Raw genomic sequence first — 15405 nt, forward strand, 5'->3', positions numbered from 1 at the left:
CTGTGTCAAAGTTTAAGGCAATGCATTTCTAGAACCGAAAAGTTACAACCAAGTTGTTCTCATCATGATTTGGAAAAGAGGGTCATACTAGTCTTTTCAGAAAGCTGACATCGGTTTGGACCTTAATTTAATAAAGAGCAACGGAATAATTCAGCTGAGTATCAAGAAATAGTAAGCAATCAGGTACTCTGCATTAGAAGCAATGAATCAGCCAGAGACAACATGAAGTAGTCTGTTCTCATAATGACATTCCTGAACCAAAAGACAGTAAAACAGAAATGGAAAGCTGAAAGATGATTTAATGAAAGCTGCAGGCTTTCAGCCTCTGCAGGGCAGTACAGAGCATTGCATTTTCTGCCGCACTGCAGAGAGATCAGAAAAGCCCCTGGAAGGATAAATCCTGAAAACTCCGGTGAAAGGGATCTTCAGTGCTTTTAGTGCAGGCCCTTGTCTCAAGGCAGGATTAACTTTAGTTGAACTGTTCCTGAAAGACGTTTGTCTAACCTGCTCTTAAAATTTCCAGTGATGGACATAATGCAATCCTCCTAGGTCATGACAGTGTTGTCCTCGCCTCACAGGTACAATCCTTTTTTGCAACATAATCTCCTTGCTCCTCCTATTCTTTCCCAGTGGTCATGCAGAACAATGTATGTCTCCCTCTTTGCAATGGTCTGTTTTTCCTATTTTACCTTTTCTAGACTTATTTCAGTCTTTCCTCCTAAGTCACTCTTGTCACTCTCTTCTTGACAGCAGACTGACATTTCTGACTCATTCCCAGTTTGTGATTCACTAATCTTGGGGGTTTGCTTTTCAGAGCTACAGCCTAGTCATTTAGCCACCGCCTTGTCATTAGCTGTCTCATCATAAAAAGGGAGATCCAGATATTTGTGAAAGTGTCTGTACAATTATTGATATGCTAAGAAAAAAATGGGCATGACTCATCTTAAAGACAGCTTGTCCTTCAGATAACAAAATTTCTGGTTGAAGCACAATCTGGGCTTATAATCAGAAATGGGAGCAGATGTTTGGTTGAAGAAATGTGTGATTCAGTTAATTGACTGAATGGCGTATGCTGCGGTTTCCCTCTCAAGGCTGTAAGAAGATAACAAGATGTGAAGGAAAGCAACTGACCTATAGCTTTTTTATGTTTTGTCTACTTCTCACTGTAATGTACGTCTCATAGCAATGTGTCTGCACAATGAGAAAATACAGATATATCTAACATAGATAAACTCCACTTCCATTTAAAGGAGACTTGATTTGACAAAATTTAGAAGGGATTTTGAAACAAAGCGACATCTTTGATACTGGCTTACTTTCATGTTGTTACCTAGAATAATTTAACTCACAGGTATTTTAATGGTAGAGCTCTAAGAACAAACCTGAAGTTATCAGAGCATTGCTGTGTACTTTGGTGACAGGAATGCAGCAGGCTCCTCTGTGGTTCAGCTTCAACACTTTACAAAGTGTAAATCAACGTTCAAAATAAATTCACACTCATTCGATGGTATATAAAGTGGACCTCTGTAGGAAATAACTGCAAGAACACTCGATTAGTGTTCTCATGTTTTGCCCTACATTTCCTGTGTGGCCTTGTAACCATTACTGCCCCCTCTGTGCCTCACGAGTCTGTCGGGAAAATGGGAATAAGAGATAAAATACCTCATAAGAATGATGTATTTTTACAACTTTTCACCAGTGACTTCACTGATCTCTCTGTTGAAAATCACAGACTTCTCTGTCTCTCTGGAGCCAAAATGTCTTGATCCTCTCTTTCTTTGATAGTGGCACCTCACAATATAACCTCAAAATAAGAAAGAGTAGTTGCATCATAATTGCATGTATGATGATGAATTTGATGGGCAAGGCTCAAACTGGTAACAGGTTCACTTGTGTATCAAAACAGAAAAAGGGCGGTTTGCTCCTCCCTAACTTGTGAAAATGCTTTGCTGCTTTTTTTTTCCAGATTGCACCACCACGTCCTCCTGAATTCGGCTCTGGTAATAAGCCGCACGATCACAATTACCTCTGTTAACAAGTTGTGTAAGGAGCATTGCATTATCCCTGGCAGTTATATGAGTCACGGCCACGTCAAGGGTTTGTTACGGAGCCAAAAACAATGGCTTCGAGCTGAAAACTCTCTCTGCCTCACCTCCCACAGCTGTAAGATTTCACCCACCCATGTATCACAAACGCCGCTCATTATGAAGCTCATCATTCATTTCAGGACGGGTGTTCCACACGAAGTGTCGTTCTTCTCTCGCTTTATTATTTTTAAATCGCCAGCAGCGGTTGTTTTGCAGCCCGGGGACATTACCGCAGCACCACGGTTGGCAGCAACCAGAAACGCGGTGCCGAGGTCGCCGGGGAACCCAGCCTCCCTCCTCCTCGCACAGCCGCCATCTCCGCCTCTCTCCCTTGAGGCCGGTCCCGCGGCCGGGGCCCTGGGGGCCGTCCGGCCCACCTCCTCCCCACAGGCTGCCCCGGCTGCCTCCGCTCGCCCCTCGGGGCCGGGACCCGGCGTCCCACCACAGCCAGCGGACAGCCCCCCCCCCCCCCCTCAGGGAGCGCTGAGGGAGCGCTGAGGGAGGGGGGCGGAGCTCCCGCCGCCCTCCCGCCAAGCGGAGCGGGGCGGGGCCAGCCGCCCAGAGGCGCCCGCGCGCCCGGCCCGTGCGCACGCGCGGGCGGGGTCTCGCGGCCCTGCCTGCCGGCGCCCGCCGGCGCGCGGCCTCCTCGTGCGGCGGTGAGGGGTGCGGGCGGGCGGTTGCTATGGCGACGGGCGAGCGGCGGTGCCCGGCCTGCGGCCTCACGGTGGTCCGCGGGGCCGGGCCGAGCTGTGGGTTTCCTTTATCCCGCCGGGGAGAGGCCCGGCCCTGTGTCAAGGCGGTTCCTACGCCGGGAGGGGGGGTATGAGCGGGCCTTACGCCCCGCTGTGCCGGTCGCCGGCCCGCAGCTGCGGCCCCCAAGAGCCCCCCGCGGTGGTTCTGTCAGACGGCGAAGGCTGCCCGTCCCCCACGCCTCCTGCTCGGTCCGATTTCCCTCTGGAAGGGGGTTCCCTCTTTAAAGAAGAGAGACCTGCCCCAGCCACTGCTCTTTCTTCAAAATTTATTCCCGTCATTATTCAAAGCAGTTTATATTTAGGCGCTTGTGTGCTGTGGTTTTCTGCGTATTCTGCTCACTCGTCTGTTGTGTTCCTGAAACGTTTTCAGCGGTTTATGTACTCGCCTTTCATCTGAAGTTTACTTTATAAACTCTTGGCTCAGAAACTATCCCTACCCGGTCTTCAGGGGATACTGCAATGACCAAGAGAAAAAGATTAACAGATAACACTAGCAAATCGCTGCTTGTGTTCGTCTGGCATAATAGTTACAGAATTAAACTTGGATTATACTGTAGGGTTTATTGCTAATTTGCCATAGGGAAGGGAATATTGCTGAAAAGTAAAAATGGGTGAACTTTAATTCCTGAATATTAAATGTTTTGTTTCCGCTTTCTAGGAGGAAACACTAATATTAGGAAATGGCAGAAGCAGTTTTTCATCCCCCAAGAAGGAAAAGAAGAGTTTTTGAGTCGTACGAGTCTCCGTTTCCTGTGGATGTAGGTGGGAAGGATTTCAGAATGTGCCAGGCTGAAATCATTAACAACAATGTTATTGTGAGGAACCCTGAAGATATTGAACAGCTGTATAACAAGGTGCTATATCCTGTTTGCACAGTATGTTTAGTGTTTTAGACACAGGTAGAGCATAATACCTGTTAAAATCTGCCTGCATTTATGTCTTCCTTCCCCTTTAGCCTCCAGTAGTTCTCATATCTCCCTCCTCTCCTGAAATCAGTACAAAACATATATGTGGTATCAAATGTGAAAAGTATTTAATTCTTATCCCAGCAAATAGATTTTGGAATTAAGTGATGTCGTCAGCTAAAAAACAGCTGCAGAGACTTCACGTTTGTTATGTTTATTTCTCCTTTCAACATTTTATGCGACCTTGCAAAAGCATTTTCTTGTTTTTAAAGCTCAGGAGGTTGTAATCTTAATATTTTATAAATGCTTGTGTAATTCTTTTAACTTCAGAGTGATTTCTTCCCGAGCAAAATAGCTACATTAAGCTTCTTATGTCTGAGTACCATTTCACCACCATTCTTAAGCAGTAGCTTTATCCATCTCTTTGTTTTCTATTGTGCATTGTCACAGCATTGAAACACAGGTGTTTTCTTATGCATCTGCTTTCAAATGTCTACTTGGAGATGCCGACTGACAAATATTTAGAATTGAGGAAGAAGGCCCAACACCCTCCACTGGTCAAATCTTTGAGTGCAGGTGTTTAATATTGAAGTAGTTATCAGAAGCTAAGCAACGAGCTTCAGGCAAAGCTTAAATGCTGCAGAATTTCAGTTATTTTGTTCAGCTGATCTTGGCAGTAAATGTTTTATATTTGGAAAGAAGTTCATTTTTGTCGGATATAATAAGGATTTTTCCTTTTCTTTGAAGGGCTATTTTGGAAAAGGTATCCTTTCAAGAAGTCGACCAGTGTACAGCATTTCAGATCCCTTACTGGTTACTAAGTGGCAAGGTAAATTGTGCCCATTTGTACTTCCATCCCTATTCTAATAATAGTACTTTTCACTTTTCTTCACTCATTGAAGATACATGTTTATAAATTACACACGGAAAAATAATCTCTCTGCTGGGTCAGATCAAGGATCTCTCTCCTCCTATACCTTGTCTCTGATGATGGCCAGTACAAGATCCCTAGGAAAAATACAAGAACAGGAAACATATGTCGATAGCTCCTTAGTGTGTTCTCCTAGCCTTCACTGATTTGTTAATTAGGAAGTCTGTAAGTAAAGGCATCATCCTTGAACTTTTCTTCCTCTAACTGTCCAGTTTTTCTTGGTTTTAATCTGTAGATTTCAGTGTCCATGAAATCATGAGGCAAGGATATGTAAAATTTTTAATCTGGTTATAGCCAATCTGGTCTGCTCTTGGTCATTTATAGAAAGACTGTCTTTTTACAGGCTGGAGAAGAATAGTGGATTTAAGTGTTCCATTTGTGCAGGGTGTTCAGTCTTTGTTATCTCTGTACCTTTTCTAGTTCTGTTATGTCCTTCTTGAATACAAGTTGGACCAAAACGGCAGAGGATTGAAAATGGGGGTAAATATGAAGCCACAGATTACCTCAATGCTCAAAGTCATGTAAAAACATTTTTATATTGATGAAACAATGTATGATTTTTCTTTATACAGGTGTTAACATAAACATGCCTATAATTGCATCAAAAAAGTAAGTTAATTTACATTGTTCTTGGTTTTTTTAGAAAACAGATGATTGTATTTTATGTTTTATCTTGCTGGTTTTCAAATAGTTGGCCGTATGCATGCTGATGACTTGCTTCTATTTCTTTTCTTTGTATTTCATTTATAAATCGCATTAGGAAAAGTAGAAATATAGTAGGTTCAGCATGGTTTTACATGTAAGCTTGCATGTATTAATTGCTGTTTAGAAGCCAAGATTGAGTGTATACATAGTAGTATGTGTAATTAATTCATAATAATATCAACCATAATAAACTTGTCTTTCAGCTGAGAAGGAGAGAAAGAAGTTTCTGGGGCAGGCTATTTAAAATAACTTTCCCAATTCCTTATTGAATTAATATAGCGTTAATTAATAGGCTGAAGCTGCTCTTGAACTTTTCTAATACATAAATGTTTCATTTTTTTTAAAAGTCTCTATTAACACTGCTAGTTTGTACATTTAAGAAAACAGAGTGTTGGACCACATCTTTATTGTTCTGCTTAAATAGTATATGAACTAACTGTAAGAATGTGCAAGTTAGTTACCCTGTTTGCTTTAATCCTACAATAACTCTAAAAAATTTTACTTTACTTAAATTTAAAAGTTATGCTCCTTCAGTCCTCAACTTTAGGTAAGGCAAACAGTAGCAATATTACTACTGCTGCTACTACAGTTGTTACTGCTTGCAGAAACACTTGTCATTCTTACTAGTCTACTTTGTGACTGCTTTATGTGTCAGCAAATACAGCTGAGCATCAATGACAGTGTTACATTGGTGCAGAAGGTGCATCATGATCCATCTCAGTAGAGACCTGTAAGTGCAAATTACATTTAAATCATAGGATAAAGAGGAGTCTATTTTTTATAACAAAAGGTACAGCACTGAATTATATAGCTTTATTATGAGACTCCAGAGAGACTTATATTTTGTGTTGACACATGCAATTTGCATTTAATTGTCTTTGCAGTTCTTCATTACCTGGTCTGTAATTGCTGTGTTGGGGTTTTGTCTGGGGAAATAAAGAATAGATTTGTCCAAGTTTGAATAAGGATAGCTGCACTCAGCTACCTGTAACTTTCACAAAATGAAGATTAATGTCTTTGACTGGATATTGATGTTATCTTCCAAGGAGAAATAACTAAGGGGGCACTGAAAGCTCTTATAATTTAAAAACATTAGAAGTATTTACAGCTTTCAGCTACTATCTCACTGATAGAATTATTGTTATTTCTCAGGGATGTGAGGGTTTTGGTTAAAACTGAAGGTAGTTTCTGTTAATGATTTTTATACTGGTGGTTTTGCTATGCGATTGCTGTTTCAAAGGTAGTTAAAACAGAGTTTGAAGATACTGTTCTCAGTAGTTAGCTGTATAATAGATGAAGTGTGCGAGAGATCTATCTGCAAAGTCTTGTTGCATATTTTCATCATGCAGGCTCTGATACCAGGATGGTTTTGCAGGGAATTCAGGCTTAAGGCTTCCATGGGAGAAAGGAGTTTTTGCTGGTGAATTTCTTGCTTCCTGAAACTATGTAGCAGTAGTCCTTAATGCATGGTCTTTGCACAACCTTCAGTAAGGGTGTTTGCCACAGAAATTGAACAGGCAAAACAAAGCTGAAGAAGGTAGCAGAATCTTGATGTTCAGTCATGTCTGCAGTTGTCTGAAGACTGGAGTCCTATTACATTGTGCATGTTGTATGTTGCATAGCAGTTATTGGGGGGGGTGTTCAGATTTGTTTTGTGAACTGTGCTGAATCTTACTTTTTTTGAGATGTTTCTGAGGTGTTAATTAAAGGATGTAATGCCCTAGAACTTCTCATTTACATGTTTACTAGGTACCAGTGTCGTGTTCAGTGGGCTAAAAGTATTTTGCAAGAGCAAGGATTTGATGACTGCTCGGTTACCAAAATTCTTGAGAATTACACTAAGCCTCTTAAGCTGCTGGTTTTGGAAGAGGATGGAGCTGAACAAACCGGTAATAGTTGCAACAGAATGGGCCTAAATACAGAAAATACGGAACTTTCCAGACAATATTCTACAGACACTGGAAATGTAGCCCCAAGTCCTGAGAATCAGAATGAAGGCTACAAGAAAGCCTGTTTGGGAGGAGATCCAGCGTTTGATCCTGTGGCCATATGTGGCTCTAAACAACAGGAACAAGATGACTCAAAGGAGATAGCTGAAGTGTCTTGCCAGAAGCATGGTTTTCTCGTGCATTGTGGCTGCAAGGCTAAGGAGAGCACAGAGCAAAGATCTTGTGAGATGATCAAGTCAAAAGAATGTGCTCCAGAGTATGTATTGGTGCAAGAGGAAGAAGAAGGTAGCTTATGTCCTGAAGATGAGTCTGCTCATGCGCAAGAAAATGTAAGGTTAAAGAGTATCCTAATCTTTTAGAAAAAATTATGTCATCAGTGCTATTTTCAGAATTCAATATTTTTTCCAGTTTAAAGTTTTAGTAATATAGTAAATTTTTCTTGTAGCTTGTCAAGAAGGAAAAACTAGTATGCAGAAGAAATCCATTTAGGATTTTTGAATATTTACAACTCAGCTTGGAAGAGGTATGCTTCAACTACAGTACAAGTTGTTTTACTTTAATCTGAGAAGTAAACATTAATCTATGTTACAATGTAATTTAATACCTGTTTCTAAAGTACAGGGTTCCCCTGTGCGTCCTAAGTATTTGGATTTTCTTAGTCATTAAACTTATTTTTAATAACCTGCGATAATTACATGATATGGTTAAAAAACATATGTAGGGTCCAATCCCATTCACTTTTGATGAATAATCCCACTGACAAAGAGACCAGTGGTAGGACTTAAGTATAGAAATACCAGGAATATAACATTTGTATAAATCCTGCTTTGATTGTGCTGCTTCTAAATATATTCGTGTGTGTTAGTTTTAACACCATGCCTTCAAGAGTCTACAGCACATGCACAGATTTTTTTTGTAGTGCTGTGTCTGTTGAAATGTAAAGGTCATGAAGACAAATCTCAAAGGAAACCTTCAGGCAACCTGTTTGTCTTGATGACATTAGGATTCTTGTACAAAATTAATTTGAGCCTGTGTTCTTGCGTGGAATATAAACTACAGGAAGAGTTTAGCTATCAGTTAAACTTATTCCATTTTTTTTTTTAGGCTTTTTTCTTGGTGTACGCTCTGGGATGTTTAAGTATTTATTACAGTGAGGTAAGAGATTGGATTCATTTTAGATTGCTGGGGATAGCATTAGTTTGGATATGTTTTGGTCTGAAATTTTTACCTACTATGGCAGTATTTTATGCTGTTAATTCTGAAGGAGAAAATACCAAACAGAGTAATTAAGGAAGCTTTTCTTACAAGTAATGATGTATCTGTTTATGAAATACTGGTCTGAATGTTTTGTGTTTACCAAGGCAAATAGAGTTAAGCACGGTCTTTCTGTAGAGAAAGGTTTTTGTTCTAACTTAGGCAGGAAGTATGGGGAAAGCAAGTATGGGAGGAGTAATATGGTGAATAGCCTCTCCTTCCTGAAACAGGAAAATTCCTTCGTGTTTTAAGCATTAATTTATAAGTATATCAAGCTACTGTTAATGTAATGACAAAATAATTGAAACCTGTGCTTCTAGTTTAAGTATTATCAGATTTTCCTTTAAACAAGGGCATTATGGAACTGATTGTGAAATACTAAAAAACGCACTAAATGGAGCAACAGGTTTCTGTCTTACATTTAGGGATTCCTTATTTTATTGCCCAAAGTTCATGCTCTTTGCAGTAGATTGTGGTATTTGATATTTGGCTGTTAAGCTCTACTACACACAGTATTCTATATCTGCTTAATATTAATGTAGCCACATTAATGCCTTTGGTTGTGATTTTTAGGAGCCCCTAACTATTTTGAAGCTATGGGAAGTTTTCAGCGAAGTGAAGCCCAATTTTAAAACTACCTACATGGCGTATCACTACTTCCGCAGTAAGGGTTGGGTCCCCAAAGTCGGACTGAAGTATGGAACTGATCTCTGTGAGTAGCTTCCTTAAAAAATTGAATCATTTGCAACTGAATTCTTTTCAGGCAGCGCAAGACTCCAGTGCCAAAAATGAATTCAACAGTGAGGAGCTGCATGACTGGAGCAGGCTTTGCTGCTTGCAGCTGGCAAAAGACATTTTTGGCTAGACTGTGGGTTAGCAATGGAGTTAGGATGCTAGTAGAAAATAACATCACATATGCAGTAGCTGAAGAGATAGCTCGAAAGGCCTGTTGTTTTGCTTCATGAGGTTAATGATACAGGATTGCACTGAAATTCCCTTCCCAGGTTTCTCTATCCCCTTCTAAACACATCTTCTGCAGTGTTAACGTGACAGTCTCTGGAACAGCAGGTTTGCATCTAGATCCCAATTCACATCAAAGACCATACCTCTCATTATTCACCCTGTTTAATGGAAGCTGGACTTCTGCTGCACTTCCTGCTAAGACTGTTTCTCTGAATTTTTTTTTTTTTTTGGGGGGGGGGGGAGAAAGGGGAAACGACTTGCTTTTTTGTTAATGGTAGGGTTTTAATCTTACAGAAATAATTAGTAGTGTCCGTAATCGCTTGCTAAGTAATTCAAGAACTACATTCAGCTCGCGTCAACATAAACAGTACAGTAATGCTTGTCATTACAGGCAAATGTGCATAAAGGGAGATATTTTTTAATATATGCATGCAAACCAGCAGGTGTTTTAATACTGCTGATGCAGTTTTATAATTTGGGTGTTTGAGTATTTGAGTATGTCAAGGTTGTGCTGAGCTAGTCCTTTAGATCCACATGTAGGTTTGGCTGAATTCATCATCACTGTTCTTAGTACCCTGGGTTGTAGATTGGGTTTTGCTATTGATCACCTGATGTGTATGTGAAATTGATACTAGTTGATTCACCATTCATTTGTGTTCTGGCCTGAATTTATTGTTTAGCATATCACTGCCTTTGGGTTTGTGTCAGACAAAGGAATTGGATTAGTTTAAGGCTAGTAGGAGTTCTGCCTTACTCCTGAGCTCCTCTGGCTGCTTGTTCTTTGGCAGTACCTTCTTAGAGTTGGTATTACTACAATTGTTTATAATAGATAATTTGCAAATCATGGTTGTCACTGGAATGAAGTGCTGCTCATCCTTTTCCTGACAGGGTCTGTGCTGGGCAGCTGTTATAAGAAAAGCTGTGCTAGTTAAAGAAAGTCCCTTCTTATAAGCTCATGACAAAAGGAAGACAGGAAATGTAACCATTCAGTTTAGTTACAGCAGTCCAGCTGCGATGAGTCTTGTGTACCCTTGTATAAAGAAGGAACTTTTAGTGGGTGTGGTGGGCAGTATGTAAGAACTTGTGCCCTGTGTCTCTCCTAAAACTTGTGGAAAATGCTTGCTTGGAACAGAAATTTGATGGCTTGTGATCTTTTAATTGTACTCCAGTGGCTCAACTTCTGTTGCAAATACAGTGTTAAAAGTATGAGTCTGTTGCAGAAAAATTCCATCCTAAACTTTTTCCCATGGCAGTTGCTAACTGTCCTTTGGCTCTTCTACTTTATCTTTTACCTGCCACTCCCCTGCCCTGAGTCACCCTGCGGCTCCCACAGTTTTTTTTGTCTCTTCACTCTCTCTGCACTTGCTGGGACAACTTAATTCTGAGCAGAATTCAAAGGTGTTGAAGTTTTGTCTTGTGTAATTAAAATTTATAAAACATTTGAAAATATCTATGGACCCTGGTATTAAACTTAGATGGAAACTCTGTGATTATCTAAGGGTGTTTCTCTTCCATTTCAGTGCTGTATCGAAAAGGCCCCCCCTTCTATCATGCAAGGTTTGAAGCTCATGTTTCTGTCTAATTTCTTAGTTTCAAATTAGTAAATTTCTCGCGCGCAAATTTAGTATCTTCACTGGTTAAGCACATATTCTTCACTCAAAATACTTTGCCAGATGCATTCATACTTGAAATGCAAAAGTCCTTTTAGCAGAGGTACTAAATAATGCAATTTCATTGAATTCATGTAACAGTAGTAAGACATTAAAAATTAAAGGTTGCAATGAGTATATTTAGCACTCATATGATGAATGCACTCAGGAAAGTAATTTGATTTAGTAATACTGACTTTTTAAAATATATGGTATGGATAATTTATGTAATTTGGGAGAAAAAACTTTTAAGGGATGATAATTGTCTTTATTTGTTCACTAGTCTGGTTGAACTCCTAGATAATAAATTGGTTATAAAAGTCAGACTGGCATTCATAAGAGAATGCCACAGGCATCAGCAGAAGGGTGGGGAGGGAAAGTGCCAGTAAGCATATTCACAACTTCATCTCTCTCCTCTTTTCTTAGTAGAAAGAGACTTAAGTTTCACAACTTGCTTACTGCATGCTGGCATATTGTTTAACACCAATCTTTAGGCTCTCATTCTTAAGTTTCATGATCTTCCAAAAATGGTAATTTCCTTTCCGTGAATTGTCCTATCTGCTTTGTTTTCCAGTTACTCTGTCATTGCTGAATTAGTTGATGATAATTTTGAAGGTCCTCTTCGCAGACCACTCAGCTGGAAGTCCTTGTCTGGGTTGAACAGAACAACTGTTAATGCTTCTAAGGTAAGTGTAAGATGCTAGTTTTAAAATAGCTTTAAAATGATAAATGTACAGTTTAGTTCCAAAGAACAGAGTGTCGGAGTGAGGCTGGGAAGAGAACCCTTCTGTTTCTAGTCTGCTGAAGAACATGTTGAGTTGCCAATAGGCGAACAAGTTTCCTTTGCCAATATCCAGATGAATTCTGGAAGCAGCTTATTAAAGAGCTGTTGCCTGTAGGAATGTTAAAAGTTGTGTGAGGAACTGAAGAAAGACCTGAGGGACACTTCTGTCCTGCTTGCCACTTCTGTTTTTAAAATCCTCTCCATCTACCAGGATTTTCTTTTGAACAGTGAAACTGAAAGTTTCCAAAAGCTTTTCTCTGTGATAGAGCCTCAGACATAGTGCTCCAATACTCACAGCCATGCTGCTCAGGTGTTGTGCTGAAATTCTATTTTATCCTATCGCAGTATTATGCTTTGGTAAGGAAAATGAGATACGCATATTATACAGCTCTCTCCAACTTGGTTTGCAGAAGACATCTTGTAGGAAACTCAGTATCTGCATAGCTAATTAATCTAAAACTTGTATAGAAAGAAATCAGTTGAAATTCATGTATTCATGTTTTCTGTTTGCCAACAGGAACTTATGTTATGCTATTTGATTAAGCCATCTGACATGACTGAAGAAGAGATGTTGACACCAGAATGTATGAAAAGAATTAAGGTTCAGGTGAGTAATTGCTTCTCTCCTTTGCCTGTGTAGCTTTGCCTTGGGACAGCTGGACAGCCAACTGTAAGAGCTCCCTTAAACTGTTGCTTGCTCTTTAGCATGCTTTGGTTTTTGCACACATAGCTGCAATAAAATAATGAGATTCCTTTGTGCCCCAAGGCATGAGAAGTGCATTGCAGGCTCTTTAAAGACTTAAGATCTTCTAATCCAAATTTTAATGTTGCTGCTACTGTGAATGTAAGCATTTGCATGGGGAGACAGGGGTACCTATGGAGACTGTAAGGTTAACGTATATTTAAAAATGACGGGAGAAAAATGTGCGAGAGGCCAGTTCACTTCAGGAACAAATGTAGTCATCTACTAAAATTTCTCAATGGTCGCATAATATATGTCAATTTGCTAAAGGCTTAATCCCCGTCCCTCACTGATGACCTGTAGGGTTTGGGTTTTTCTTCCCCCCCCCTCTCCATAATAATTGCTGGTTTTTATTTCAGGAACTGATTGTAACTCGCTGGGTTTCTTCCCGTGAGCGCAGTGAGCAAGATGAACTTTAACTGACTGTATAGGAAAAACTTATTTTTTTAAAAACTACTTCTTTTTGTTTTTTACCTGATCTTCTCATGATGAACCATTGCCTCAGAGTAGTTTCTATCAACAGATTCAGTTGGTATGTATAAATGCTATTTAAAATGAGGTATATCCTGTTTACTGGAGAGAATGTTGTATTAAAAACATAACTGAACTATAATAATGCATATGAAGGGTAAAAAATTAAAGCTGTCCCCGAACTTAAAGTACTTGTTTGTTTTATTAAAACTTACAAACGTGTATGTTTGAATGGTGGCTAGACTGCAGTCATTAGTAATGGTGTTTTTAATATTCTGACAGATCCAGGCATTAGTGCTGAATAGGCACTGTGGCCTGCAGAGCCACTGAAGTCCAAAACCTCTACGTCTGCCTGAAAGCCTAAGCAGTGAGTGATCAGTTTTCTGGGAACACCTCACAGATTACTCAGAGATGAACTCAGGAATTGTAAGACTAACTTCGTTTTGTAGCTCAGCACAGGGTCCTACATTTCTTCAGAAATGAGAACTTAAATTTGATAATCCTCAAGTTTAATGCTGGTTTTTAACTGGTTAAAAGCCAGCAGTAATTAGAGTGAGCCAAATAACCTTTTGGAATACCTATGGTACCATTCTGCTTCAACCAAAACCTGACTTCATAGCCTTGATGAAGTTGCACAAACTGAGCTTTGGGGAGAGAGTTGGTTGTTGCAATATTGAGCATTGTAACACATTGTTGTTAAGTGCTTAGACCCTGGAATTCGGTGGCTTATTTTCACAAGCTCTGCTCAGAATTGAGGAACTCTTCCCAGAATGTGCAAGGATTTAAATTAATTCTGGGGTCTAAGCAGCTAACAGCAAAGTTAAGTGTTAGGCACCTTTCCCCACTAGGATAAGATGTCTGTCTTTCCCTGGGGTTTGCAGCATAAGATTCCTCCTTGAAAGTAAGGGCCTAATCTTGCCCCATGGCAGCAAATGCCCTGACCATGAGTTGATGCCCTTTACTTTTGCTGAAGGTGGGTTACTGTGCAGAAAATAATGCAGATTTGCTGAGCTGGTGAGAGGAAGTCTGTCTCTCTAGCTTGGCAAGTATAGGTCTCAGTTTCATCACTGCTTTTTTCTCTTTTATCCAGTAACTACAACAGTCTATACACTTGTTTTTTTTCATAGTGCACTCATAGCTCTCTGCCCTGGCCTATCACATGTAGTAAAACAGACTGGGAGACACTGATGTGTTTTATATAGAGTGAGGTATAGGACAGTGCTGAGCAGTTCTGCCTTCTACACTAGATGCCTGCTATTTTCTAACTTTTTTGTAAGATTTAGTCATCTAGATTGCACATTCCTAAATAAAATGCTTACTATTGCTAAGCCAGTTTGGAAAACAAACCAACCAACCGAGGAAGTATTCAGCTGTCTTTCAAGTAGAGCCAGGAGGTTTAAGGATCAACTATGCTGCATTTTAAGTATTGCTGCGGTAGATTCGGGCACTTGAATTCCATCTTAGTCTTCAAACAATAGGCTTCCTTGCATCACCATGCTGTTAAGATTTATTTATCTGCCCCCCGCCCCGGGTTGTGAGAGAAGGCATTTGCTGCAACAGTAGGCATACATTATAGCTGGTGACAATGACACCGTTTTGGATTGTCTTTGTGCTGTTTTCATTCACTATAAAAGGGGTTTTGCCTCCTGGTCACAGGAAATTTTCCAGGGCTGGTAAAAATTCTGTCAACTTGGACTGTTCCCACCAAACACAAAACCACAATCTTGTTTACTTAGGCAGTTTAGACTGTGAAGCCATGTCATGAATGCAGGAAACTACACACAACTCAAAGTGGAAGATCTTCTAGTCTTTGCTTTCCTTTAATACGACTGCTACTGGAAAGATATAAAATGAGAATGTTAATTGCATAATAGCTTTTTCAAGCTGAACAGGTATGTATGTGTTGACTGTACATGGCAAGGTGTTTTATTTCTAGCTGCACATGACTGTCCTTCATGTTTCGGTACTGTTGTATCAAATAACTTACATTAGATAGTTGTACCGTAGCACTGATGCTTGCCATTGTATTTGTATTTTACCAATAAAATACAGTACTTAGATGAAGTGTGGATTCTGATTCACTCAAAAATAGCAGACCATAATTTCTTTTTGTAAGCCAAATCCTAGCTGAAGAATTCTGACTTGCAGTAGGAGTGGGTGGATAGGAGGTCTCTAACAGCAGCAGAATTGTGTGTTTCAACCTGGTTGTCTCT

At 40.0% G+C, this 15405-nt stretch overlaps 1 protein-coding gene across 5 annotated transcripts; it reads left to right on the forward strand.

Moving 5' to 3' along the window:
- The first annotated feature begins 2624 nt into the window (after positions 1-2624).
- TSEN2 (tRNA splicing endonuclease subunit 2) lies at positions 2625-15256 on the forward strand. 5 transcript variants are annotated; one of them, XM_069769797.1, is made up of 12 exons: positions 2626-2750; positions 3498-3693; positions 4492-4573; positions 5248-5284; positions 7130-7658; positions 7775-7852; positions 8434-8484; positions 9157-9295; positions 11067-11103; positions 11770-11881; positions 12497-12586; positions 13081-15256. In XM_069769797.1, exons 2-12 carry the CDS (start codon positions 3520-3522, stop codon positions 13138-13140), a joined length of 1389 nt encoding a protein of 462 aa, XP_069625898.1. In that variant the 5' UTR covers positions 2626-2750; positions 3498-3519; the 3' UTR covers positions 13141-15256. The 5 variants fall into 5 exon arrangements, 4 of the variants coding, with proteins under 4 accessions (XP_069625898.1, XP_069625899.1, XP_069625900.1 ...); XM_069769798.1 differs by having other exon boundaries at positions 2651-2743; XM_069769799.1 differs by lacking the exon at positions 2626-2750 and adding an exon at positions 2839-3028.
- The last annotated feature ends 149 nt before the right edge of the window (positions 15257-15405 follow it).

The sequence above is a fragment of the Haliaeetus albicilla genome, chromosome 24 (assembly GCF_947461875.1).
Source record: "Haliaeetus albicilla chromosome 24, bHalAlb1.1, whole genome shotgun sequence".
Lineage (NCBI taxonomy): Eukaryota > Metazoa > Chordata > Aves > Accipitriformes > Accipitridae > Haliaeetus > Haliaeetus albicilla.